Here is a 12,525-nt window from a genome sequence, read left to right on the forward strand (position 1 = left end):
ATGACCCACACCCACTCCACAGCACTCTGATGACCCACACCCACTCCACAGCACTCTGATGACCCACACCCACTCCACAGCACTCTGATGACACACACCCACTCCACAGCACTCTATTCCTACACAGGAGCAGCAGGTTCATCCTGCCCAGATGTTAAGACGGTCATGAGGCTTTTTAACGAGTGTCATGGAATAACTTGTTTATGCAGTCTCTCTATTGGAAAATGTTGTTGCCTGTTTTCCCAGAGTAGGATGGAAAACATAATTTTGAATCAGACTATTCTTTTAGGGATACTATCATTGGTTCATGTGCCTTTGTCTTAATAATGGGTTTCTATTTTTGATCGTGTGTTGGTCATGGTTGCAGGTTCTGTCATTGATGATGCATGCATGCTGTGATATAGCAATTTCCCAAGTTGAGATTAATAAAGTAACTCTACTCAACTCATGCTGGCTCATGTTGACTCCAATGCTTCCCACAGTTGTGTCAATTTGGCTGGATGTCCTTTAGGTGGTGGACCATTCTTGAAACACATGGGGCACTGTTGCATTTGAAAACCCTGGCAACGTTTCCAGTTCTTGATACAAACCAGTGTGCCGGTCTCCTACTACCATACCCCGTTCAAAGGCACTTAAAGCTTTTGCTTTGCCATTCCCCCTTTGAATGGCACACATACACAATCCTTGTCTCAAGGCTTAAAAATCCTTCTTTAACCAGTCTCCTCTCCTACATCTACACTGATTGAAGTGGATTAAACAAGTGTTATCAATAAGGGAGCATAGCTTTCACCTGGATTGACCTGGTCAGTCTCATGGAAAGAGCAGGTGTTCATTATGTTTTGTACACTCAGTGTATCTATACAATAGACACTGCCATTTTTATAATATTTATTTAAAATAAACATCAGTACAAAGTTTGCTGATCACAGACATTGGCGTTCGGATATACATGTATTTAAAACTTGGTTGAAGCAGAAACACAATTTTGATTAAGAAACACCATACATAGTCAGTTCTGCAGTTACAGAGAGCAACATATCTCCATATTAAAATCAACCTCACATACATAAGAGCTTTTCACATTAGTGATAAAATAATAATAAGAATATAAAATATGAAAACATTCAAGACATAAAATATTGCACATCACAGTGAAAATAACAGTTTCATTCATTTACACAATTGTGGCAGTTCTCACAGGGGGAGGAGCGACAAACGTGGGGAGAGGGATTGACCGCTCAGCCGGAGCCTGGAAAAGATATCAGATACAAAGCATGGCTGGTAAATCATTTCTGAATAGACATTCCTACATTTCTATATGTTCTAACCCAGTAGCAATTCCACAGGGACCATATTCACAAAGCGTCTCAGAGTTGGAGTCTTATTCATTATGGTTTAAAAGGCAAAACTGATCCTAGATCAGCACTCCAACTCAACTATGTTTTGTGAATACGGGCCCTGATGTGTACTTCAGATATTTTGAAAGTGTATGTCATGACAAGGCGGGGTGAATTACCGCCTGCAATGTCATTCTGTTGTAATCAGGCAGTGGTTTGAGTCCTCCAGTCAGCAGGTGGTTGGGAGTGTTTACGTCTGGTTGGGTTGACGCCACCTGCATGGGGCAGGAAGGGGAAGAATTCTACAGTGCTGGTAGGAATATGACATTTGTGCAATAATACATTTCCCCAGTTACTGATATTACCTTCTCTACTGCTCTGGGCACAGGATATCTGTTCTGTTGACCTATGAAACAGAAACACAATTTTAGAGCGAAAGCCACTTGATTCCGGATGTGATAATAAAAAAAGGAAGGAAGATCAGGGGATTGAGAGTAGTGCTCCTACGTTTCTTCCTGCAGCAGTAGACACAGAGGTATATGAGGCCGATGAGGAGGAGGAGGAAGAGGAGGCCACAGGGGATCCCGACAGCGAGGCCTATAATCTGTGGTCTGCTCAGACCACCTGTCATACCAGCACAGACACAGTACAACCAGTTAGAGCAGCACTCACAGAGCCTACTCTCCACTGATGCGCCAAAGGCGACATGGAAGCATAATGTTTACTATAAGTTTAACTTTACCAGTATCATGTAGAAGTCTACCTTTATGTTAACATCCAGCTCATTCAACAACACAACAGACTATCTTATAAAGAAATGAATGCATTGCTTCACATGAAACAACACCAAGCCTACTAGTAAGTGGCAATCAGATTAGCACCCTCCAAACAATCTGAATAGGAATATTATCCAAGTCAGTTCAAATACCGGGTCCAATTCTCTGCACCGCTGATGGTTCCCCCTGAGTTCGGCCAGCAATGGGGATGACCCGGAAGTAGTATGTGGATTTGGGATCCAGAACAGAGATATCAGTGCTCCGGGAGGAACCGGGCCTCTGCTGAATGCTCCGGAATCCCTCTATGGCTCTTTTCCTTCGGCTGCCATTTTTAGTGACAGTTAGGAGGTCTGGTCCGCTCATCTGAATGTCAAAGCCTTCAAAGCAACAGAGGGACAGAAACCAGTGTTGAGCAGTACTTAAAGGGATGTTCCATAGCATTTGACATTAACTACAGTCAAGATACATGGAAAACCAGGTCAAATGTCAAATTGTATCCCGAAGCTGTCACTACAGAGTGGTATTATACAAGGTTCTCAGCCAACTGCTTGAAGACAGACTTATAGACCAAATCCGACATTAAAGGAAAATGGCAACAAGAAAGCACTCATTTAAAAAAAAAATTGGTTAAGACCTATTAGGCTACAATATCAGTTTCTCACACCAAAGAATTTTGCACTCTAGAACAAAGCCGGATAGTCCAGATGGTCTCAGACATTAAGCAATATTTACAGTACACCCCCATCTACTGTGTTTGGATTTGCATCTTTTCCCACCCGCATTATTGGTGAGGTCTAGCAGTTCAGCAGTGAGATCAAAATCATTTTAACAAATGTTGTCAAATAATAATGGCTAAATTGTGGAAAACACTATTCTTAGATTCTGACAATATTGTTTTTACAGGAACATTTGAGAGAGTAGGTACGTCGGCAGCTTTACCTGTAATCACAGAGGTGGGAGGGACCTCCCAGGTCATTGTGACGATGGTTCCATTTTTATTAGGGAAAAGACTGGAATCTGAGATGGTGGGGCCTGGAGAGGGGTGAGAGGAGAAAAAAAAGCATGTTTTTCTTTACACAGTCTAAGACCCCATTGTGCTGCTTCAGTCGAGTAACTCTAGTGCTCCAAAACTTCCAGGTAACATCTGATTCTCCAGTCATTTAAATACAGTATAACTCCTTCCCAGTGCTCAGCACAGAGATCACATGATGTATGTTTAACCACATGCTGTAACTACTGTATAGTGTAAAACACTACTATAACAGTGGATCAAAATCTTACATAAAGTCTTTCAAATTTCACAGTGACCCAACAAGTAAGCAAAACCATGTATTTCGCTCTAACTCTATCCATGACCCAAGAGAAACAGGCCGCTAACCACCACCTGAGAAACTGGTCGATGACATACCCAGTAACTGAGTCTTTTTTCCATTGTTGCCCAGTGGGTTGCTACAGTTACAGGTGTAAGTGTAGAGCTGAGCGGTGCTGGTGTTAAAATCATGGATGTTGAGCTGCGCAGTGTCCACGCTGATCTGGTACTGCAAGCCATTGGCTAAGAGCTCGGTACCTTTGGACCATGTGACCATAGCCTTGGGCGTGGCCTGGCTGTTGCAGTGGATGGTGACCACTATTTTACCCTCTCGGTCCACTGTGGTCAAGACCATCGGTAAAAACTTTGCAGGACCAGCTAAGGAGTAATGAGACCACTAGTTATCCTGTGTGATCCTCAAACATTGTTTGTTGTGCAGACCTGCAACATTTTATGGACCTTACATAGTCTAGTATGGAATAAGTAACTCACTGGCAGTAATATTGCACCATGTCTGACGGAGGGGGTGATTGGCCCTACAGAGGACCATTTTCCCATTGAGGTCCTGAGAGGCAGGTATGGTCAGATTGAAGTCTCCAGCACCGCTGGTGGCGTTAGTCAAGGCAGGAAAGGACAGCAGGGCTTCTGGGGTGCCTCCTGGCCACCGGCAGTGGAACTGCAGGTCGACATTTCCGTTCACTGCATTGACTGAGCACAGTGGGCTGGCTGTCGGGCTCTCTGTAATGGTAGGAAGACAAGGGCGGGGTAATTAGAACACTTGCACCCTAAATAAATGCAAAAAGCTTATCGGTTTGGCGCACACACACAGGTTGTGTAGCACAGACACAATGGTTCATCCAGATGTTTAAAAGACCCCTTACACTAAGATCAATGATATCAACCACCACAAAACATGTGTACCGTATTACCCCTCAACAGACGCTAATACTCTACCATAAACGTTGACTGTCAAGTTCCTCTTGCGCTGCGCTCCAGTGTTCACATTGACCAGCACACAGGTGTATATGCCCCCCTGGCTAGTTTGGACATTGGTCAGATTGAGACTTCCTCCTTGGGAAACGGGCAGGGTCTGACCCCCAAACATCCAGGAGGTGGAGGGTTGGGGAACCCCCTCGGCCTGACAGGACAGAGAGAGGGTATCTCCAGAAACAAAGAAGGCCTGGGACGGACTGGCTCCAAGCATGGGCTCGTCTGGTCCATCTACGGGAGACGACAGGTAGTGGAAAGGGAAGTCAGATGACCATTTAAGGGCATATCGCTGTCATCAAATGGCTGGTTAAAGTGGATGTCATTTGTGTGATAGCATTTTTTGTGCAGTGTAGGGTAGAAGAGTAAGAAAGTGAGGAGGACTATTGCCAATTCCACATGCGAGTTCCATATAGAGGAGTTGAAGGAGATAAAGACATGCAGTGGGAAAGTGGATTTGTGAGACAGGGAAACATGTTTTCAGTAAAGGATTAAAGGATAAAGAATTCAACTACAAAACTAGAGACATGCGAGTAATTACGGGTGCACAAGACAGAACATAACTAATAAAGTAGAATAAAAGTCATGCTCAGACTAATGCTTCGGACAAATAAGGCGAGATTCAAACACTCCTTCTTACAGAGAACAGTTATATTCCTATGAAATGTGACAGTGCTGAAAGGGTTGGTCAGGACCAAGGTGTAAGGTCCTGTGTCGTTCCGGTTGGGCTGATGGATGACCAGGCTCTTCTGGCCCACTGTGTAGTGAGAGTTGTTCTGTATCTCCACACTGTTAAAGTACCACCTCCACTGGTCGGCCTCGCCCTGCAGTGCGCTGTACTGCAAAGTGAACTTTTCGGCTCCCTCTATGGCATCGGCAGGCTCTGTGTTCACAGACACGTTCCGGATGTAGTCTGAAAGCAGACAGTTGGGGTAAAGGACACAGATGGATGGACAAACCATATTGCTTCTCCATGGTGAGGAGGACAATGGAGCTGCATAATTCCTTGAACAGGTAAAAGAAACATACAAGAAATCCTAACATGACTAAACTCTACATGAAGTCTAATATTCAACTAAAAGGTGTGCTCAAAAGGAGAATATCTATTGAAACTGCTTTTTTACTACAGGAATATGATTAATCTGGGTCTGGGAAACTGGCACCAAATGACCAATACTCACCATAGACCTTCAGCACAAATGTGGCTGAGACAGTTTTGAATCCAGACTTGACTATCTCCACAGTGTAGGTGTTACTGTAGACAAATGACACATTTCGGAAGGTGAGGGACCCATTGGTCTCAATCTTCAGCACATCACGGTGATCGGTGGCTATGTCTGGTGCAACACTGGAGCCAAGGGTCCAGGTAACCACAGGTAAACTCCCCATCTTCCATGTGACCACAGGGTCATGTACACCACTGATGGTCACTCCCAGAGTCACATTGCTGCCAACAGTGGTGTTGACCAGTGAGGGTCCCAGGGGAGAGATGGTCAAATCACAGTTTACACCTGTAGTTGATCATGATGAAGCAAAGAATTAATGGAAATGTTAACATTAATACAAAGTTGATTAAGGGTCACAAATTGTAACTAAATCCTACACAAAAATAGGATCTCAATCATCTCGTGATACATTATATATGGTCACAATTTATTGGGTAGTTAATTAGGTGAATCAATCATTTGTTTATTGTATAATTTATAGGTTTTACAATATGGTGTAAGCCCATAGAAAGCAGGCTAGTTTTGTTTATTGGCACGTGACATACAAAATTAAACAGCATGATAAAATAAAACTTACCTCCAATCATAAATATCAATAGAATTAACTTTAAAATGTGCCATTTGTGGACACCAAACTGGTCCGAAGACATTCTTTTTTTTTTTTTTTTTACTTGAAAGAGAAATCCACGAAAACCGAAACCATAAATTGCCCACAACTTTCACATAAAAATAATATTCCACATTTTAGCTTTTTAAGATACCACAAAAATATCTGGGTAGTCCTTGTGAAAGTTCGATGGACAACTGATGTAATTACAATCGCTCCTGCGTTGTGTCCTCTATTGCACTCAACCTTGCTTCACTGTCGAGATGTCCGGGCTATCTGTCATCAAGATTCGAGAGAAATTCACCTGTGTCGATGTCAAAGCCTTGATTGGTAAAATATTGGTAAACGCGGGCTTTACTTTTACAAGCAAACAAACGTTCAATAAACAATGTAAACGTGACTGCTTGTTGAGCTTTGAGGTGGGACAGTCCTTTACTATATCAATATCTACAGGTAAACTAGTCTAGAATGGCATATTCAACCAAACAGTAATGTGAGAAAGAGGAATATGATTTATTGCGCAGTCACCTAGACGTTGACACAAAATAAAAAGGTGTAGGCTGGTGATTTACCAGTGTTTTAGGTCTATTGTAACAGAATGATCTGATTAATGAAAGGTAACCGGTTGGACTGCATTCTTTCCATCACCTATTGCGCTTGTACTCTGGGAGAAACCAAAGATCTCCCCGCCTTAACAACCGGAGTTGTTGTTCACAAAGCAACACGGCTGGGCTGCCTAGCTCTCGACTATCCTTTCTTTGGATTGGTGGACACATCTCAATTTTGTAATCTATTTTGAATATTCGAGGAGGGTTGTTGACGTCAACCGTCTGTATTCAATGGAGACGCTATGACACTAGCTTCATGCCATGAATAGTCAGTCATTGAGACAACTCCGATTTAAAGTGTTTTTTTTTCTCAAGGTTGCCGGGATGTCACGTTTCCTACTTATCGGTACACTCGTAATAATTTAAGATTTTTTCATTTCTATTTGATCAAATAAACCTTACGGAGCAAATATGCCATAATGTTTTTGTTGTTGACCAAATTCGACACTCATTAACCTCAATACAAAAACGCCACCTGCTGGAGGGAGAAAGATTTCCCGCCGAGTTTGGACTTTTCCTCTCTGGAGAAACAACCTTGGTATCTGGTCCCAAGGAATGGGCCAATCACACACAGCTATTCCAGTTATTGGTTACCACTGATATAGTTTAGTTCCATTGAGGGAGTTCTATTAACCTGAGCTGCAGTGCACCCGTCAATGGCCTGTGACTTGAACGGGCAAAAGCAGAGGGAGGAGCGCCCTTCTAAAATCGAACAGTAATCTGTGCCTCATGGTCAGGTTGTCAACAAGGCAGCACAGTGCATCACCTAGAAACATGCATCTCTTTTCCATAAAATATGTTGTTGGAATTTTCAAATCAAGTTATTTTCATTGAGAAGGCATTTTTATCAAAAGCAATCATTTTTACATATAAAAACAGAATCCAACTCATTACTCCTATGTGCCACTAGCCAAGTTTTGTCTTGAGCAGACTTCATTGTGGCTTTGAACAGCCCCTGGCTCACGCCCGGGAGGCGCAAATTCCTCCCACTGGCTAACCTGGGACAGATAAGCAAATCCTCTCATTATAAAACTACTTTTCCTACACAGTTAGGAAACCATTTAAGATAAGAGTACCATCTTCCTCATGGATTTAGGGGGTTCGAAACATGCCCTCTAATGACTGGATGGTTGTTGCTTCTTAAAACCAAAACAATATGGAAAGACAGAATACAACAACATAGAATGACAGTGGAAAACAGCAGATGTAGATATGAAAAAGATACCTTTATTGTTATGGTAGGATGCTGTACAATCTAAACAGAAGAGGCGCTTATGGTAAAAAGTAAACTGCGTGTGTTTTTCAAATCATTTCCCCACATCTGAGAGACACTGTCCAACCGGAGCTGCCACCCAACTCAGAAATAATTATATTTATATAAACTTTATACAAACCAAGTCAGTAGACATATCACAAACCCTGAATGCACATTCAGCACTGCAGCTTTGGGTTCTTATTTACACATAGCATCCAACTCAAACTGCATAGCCCAGATGTGTCATTGTAGGGCTTCGTGATAGGGTTTTCATAGGTCCATGTTACAGATGAAAATGTTATTGTGACACTCTTGAATATACAGTGCAACACATACAGAAACATGGGTGAAAGAAAGTTACTGACATATTACTGGTTTGGAAGTTGTGCATTTTTTTAGTCTAGGTCCTCCATACCTAGTTACCTATACTCACAGGCAAGATACATGAATTACAATACAGATGTACCATGTGAATTAAATTGCACAATAACAACAGACCCTCTTCTTCTTCACCCTCTGGGCTGTGTGGGTTCCTATAGGACAGTGTTTCTCAGTGTCCCTTTATTCCAGGTCAGTAGGCTACTATCATGGAAGTCAGAGTTAAACACTGAGGGCCGTGTGGCGATGGCTTCTGCCTTATGCAACCAGTCCTCCACGTTTGCTAAATTACTTTGTTCCATCTCTCAAACAGAGACCTGCAAAATGAAAGGGGGAAATGACATATTACAGCCAAATAGAAACAGAAACACTGAGCTTGGTCAAGTACAGCACACTATGGCAAAGGTCTGCGTTTACAGTTGAGGAAATTTGGTGGAAGAAGCATATGATTGTACAATCTTCACTATTCCACAAAAATGAAACATTCTCTCAACATTCACAAGAGTAAGTTGTTACATGAACATGAAATTCATCAGTGCTCTGACATTTTCTAATGGGTTACAAATATTATTACAAATTACAAATATTATCTCAAACATTATTATCTCAAACAGTCATACTGTTTTTAGGTATTGAGACTCACCCCTCTGTGTGTCCCCTTTGGCTCCCACAGGGCCTCTAGATTGTTCCGTTAGCCTTGAGTTTGGCGACCAGGTCATCCACCGTCTCCACCTTCACTCCAGCCAGTCTCGTTGGGGGCTCATCCACCCTCAACACCTCCACTCGCGACACCATGTCCACCCCCAGGTCTGCTGGTTTCATGTTGGCTATCTTCTTCTTCTTGGCTTTCTGGTAGGTGGAGGGAGAAGGAGATGAGAAATTAAAGTGTGTGTGTGTGTGTGTGTACACTTTGTGAGGAAATGTACATTGTGTGTATTACCATGATGTTGGGCAGGGTGGCGTATCTGGGGGTGTTGAGTCGAAGGTCTGCTGTGAGGACGGCTGGCATGTTGATTTTGATGGTCTCTAGACCACCATCGATTTCCCTCACCACCTTCACCTTTTCCCCATCGATGGTCACCTCAGAGGCAAATGTGCCCTGCAAGAATGTGAGGTCCTACATTTAGTAGATGTCATAATCCACATTGAGATGAAATATTATCTGAAATTAACAAATGAATTTATAACTAAAACAAAGCCTTCTTTCCTGTTACCTGACAACTGTAAACCCGTTGTAGGCCACAAGGCAATCCAAGTGTGACATCTGGTGGTTTAACCATGCAAATACACCCTAATTTTGCCCTTCATTTGGCCTTTGGTCTACTTTTCAGTGCAGACTGTGTTGACTGTTGTGACATAATCTAAGGCCTGCTAGTTCAGCTGGTCTCTTCACCTGACATTACATCGATATGCTAATGCTTATAAAGACCATGAGAAAAGGTCCTGGTCTGGACTACAATGGTATCCAAGTCAGCACTTAACAGTAAACAAGGCCTCTATGCTCTGAGATCAGTTTAGTGATTCCTGCTGAGAAAAAGGATTACAACAAGAAGAAACCACTACTGACCTGAGGCCAGTCTAACAAGGCTGCCGTCATCTGACCTGTCTGGTTACAGTCATCGTCAATAGCCTGTCAAAAAATACCAACACAATCAGTAAGCATTACATGAGATCATGAGGTTCGATTTCAAAGTCAACTGGCATTGGTGTGGCAGTGGCGCAATCTATTGCATCGGATGACCTGTTTGCCCAGGATGACGAGTGAGGCCTCCTCCTTCTTGGCTAGGGCAGCAAAGATCTTGGCGATCTGCAGGGGTCCCATGGCCTCGTAGTCTTTTCCTGAGACCTCCACGTGGATGCCGCGGTCACACCCCATGGCCAGTGCAGTACGGATGGTCTCCTACACACACACACACACACACACACACACACACACACTTGAGCGGTAGGGTTCTCAAAATTATATAAGAACACCATCTGAGAACAATGACAGAATAATACAATCATTAGCACAGTCAAGTTGGAGGTGACCATCTGCAGAATCCGTCTTACAATAGAATGAAAACATACTCATGACAGCTATCCTAATGAAGAAACAAGATCCAGAGCTTCCCTCCAAATGTTAGCTATTGAAGGCCTGTGAAGGAGGATGAAGCCTAATGATACAGAACGTTCAGGTAGAAACGAAGCCTAAAACTACAGGATCTTAAGATAGAAATGAATAGAGTAGAACAGATATGTATAATGTCATGTAGAACAAGGAAAATGTTCTGCATCGTTGAATACACCTGACTTCAAAATGGTGTCGCCAGAGCATTTACTCACTCTTACCGTTACTTGCGTGGGCCCACAACTGACGGCCACCACCTCTTTGATGAACTTCTTCTCCTTGAGTTTGACAGCCTCCTCTACAGCGATCTCACAGAAGGGGTTCATGGAGTGCTTGACGCCATCTGTCACCACCCCGCTGTGGTCGGGCTTCACGCGGATCTAGGGGAGAGAGCAGGGTTGTCTTCATTAGGCACCAAACAGAAAAAAACAGACTGAAAAGGGGTGGGACTATCTGAACTTCAATAAGAAATGCTAATTCAGTTTCAAAGAGCTTTGCCCTACTGAACATAAGTGACTACTGGATAGTCACTCAGAAGGGTCAGAGATAGACAGACAAAGATAGAGGCTGGAGACATGAAGTGCATGCAGTCAATGTGCCGGAGTTGAGTGTGGGGACACTGTGCAGTCTGGGCACTTGGAAATAGTTGCTGTGGGCCCAATGTAAATCAAATCAAATTGTATTTGTCACATACACATGGTTAGCAGATGTTAATGCGAGTGTAGCGAAATGCTTGTGCTTCTAGTTCCGACAATGCAGTAATAACCAACAAGTAATCTAACTAACAATTCCTAAACTACTGTCTTATACACAGTGTAAGGGGATAAAGAATATGTACATAAGGATATATGAATGTAGGTGTGCTCTCAGAGCTTTCCAATTGAGTATGTGAGGCAGTCAAACCAACTCTGGAACACTTTTCAAAGCCTGCCACTATCCCAATAGTATTGAACAGCCATTGTAAATAAACCTTTTAAAATGCCAAGATTCTGTCTTAAGTCCATCCCATATACATTAGTCACCTCATAAATACATGACTGGCCCAGACTCTGTCTCACTCTCACATACACACTGCCCTCATGCCTCCCTTCCTCTGTCTGATAAGAGTTGGGGCAGCATATGGGACGGGAGAAGAGTACAAACATAGCTTAACCGAGTGCATGGCGAGACAGCTACAGGGATCTAGTTGGGTGCAGCTGAAGCAGGAGTGCTCAGACTGTATGTAGTATGAAATAACTGGTAATAGATATGGTGTTAGGCTTCCTTTACAGCCAAATATTACCTTGGAACTATCTGATAGGAGTGGCTTGGATAGTGATAGCCTACTAAATTATCGAACTGTCCTGATGCTGTGACACCTAGTTGATTTTATGTTTTTAAATCACTCTGATGAAGCCTGAATGAGGATTATACATGTAGCTTAATATTTGCAATACACTGTCACAACACAGTGACAATGTATTTTTAGCTAGCTTTCTTTTTTAATGTTGACAGTCGTTTATCGTTTTACCAATTCTAGACGTAGCACGCTAGACAAATGCAACTGTTACCTAAGACAACCCTGTAATGACCTTGGCATTTTCCTTGAAGTTATGGTTGTTAGTTGAACAGACTTGACATTCAAACAATGAATGCTAGCTTGCTAAACTAACCCTTCATCCATCTACCCACCTTAACGTTAGCTAGCTACCATAGCCATATGAAGTCTCGAATGGAAATTCCGCACGTGAAATGTTGAATTGTTTTAAAATAGAAGACAGTGGGGAAGTAGCTACCTTGACAGCATAGTCAATTACACGTTTAACTCCAACAAGAACCCGTGACATTGTTAGCGATTCTTCGGTTCAGCAATGTGCAGTAGCTAGTTACCGAGTCACCAAAACGAACCTTCACCCAAGAAGCAGAAGACTCGTATTCTGCTAGCAGCACAAA

General features: G+C 42.8%; 2 protein-coding genes across 3 annotated transcripts; both read right to left on the minus strand.

Moving 5' to 3' along the window:
- Window positions 1-873: 873 nt before the first annotated feature.
- On the minus strand, window positions 874-6,928 carry LOC115141185 (V-set and immunoglobulin domain-containing protein 10-like). The gene is made up of 12 exons (XM_029679902.2): window positions 6,213-6,928; window positions 5,591-5,920; window positions 5,050-5,322; window positions 4,377-4,643; window positions 3,915-4,160; window positions 3,522-3,800; window positions 3,053-3,145; window positions 2,266-2,490; window positions 1,845-1,961; window positions 1,703-1,743; window positions 1,517-1,612; window positions 874-1,249 (listed from the first exon to the last, which is right to left on the minus strand). The coding sequence occupies exons 1-12, from the start codon at window positions 6,283-6,285 to the stop codon at window positions 1,175-1,177; spliced, it is 2,115 nt and encodes a 704-aa protein (XP_029535762.1). The 5' UTR covers window positions 6,286-6,928; the 3' UTR covers window positions 874-1,174.
- Window positions 6,929-8,057: 1,129 nt separating this feature from the next.
- On the minus strand, window positions 8,058-12,505 carry LOC115141186 (electron transfer flavoprotein subunit beta-like). 2 transcript variants are annotated; one of them, XM_029679903.2, is made up of 7 exons: window positions 12,369-12,505; window positions 10,815-10,973; window positions 10,225-10,383; window positions 10,051-10,113; window positions 9,424-9,582; window positions 9,127-9,332; window positions 8,058-8,800 (listed from the first exon to the last, which is right to left on the minus strand). In XM_029679903.2, exons 1-6 carry the CDS (start codon window positions 12,417-12,419, stop codon window positions 9,162-9,164), a joined length of 762 nt encoding a protein of 253 aa, XP_029535763.1. In that variant the 5' UTR covers window positions 12,420-12,505; the 3' UTR covers window positions 8,058-8,800; window positions 9,127-9,161. The 2 variants fall into 2 exon arrangements, with proteins under 2 accessions (XP_029535763.1, XP_029535764.1); XM_029679904.2 differs by lacking the exon at window positions 12,369-12,505 and adding an exon at window positions 12,265-12,356.
- Window positions 12,506-12,525: the final 20 nt, after the last annotated feature.

Source organism: Oncorhynchus nerka, linkage group LG14 (genome assembly GCF_034236695.1).
Source record: "Oncorhynchus nerka isolate Pitt River linkage group LG14, Oner_Uvic_2.0, whole genome shotgun sequence".
NCBI classification, from domain to species: Eukaryota; Metazoa; Chordata; class Actinopteri; order Salmoniformes; family Salmonidae; genus Oncorhynchus; species Oncorhynchus nerka.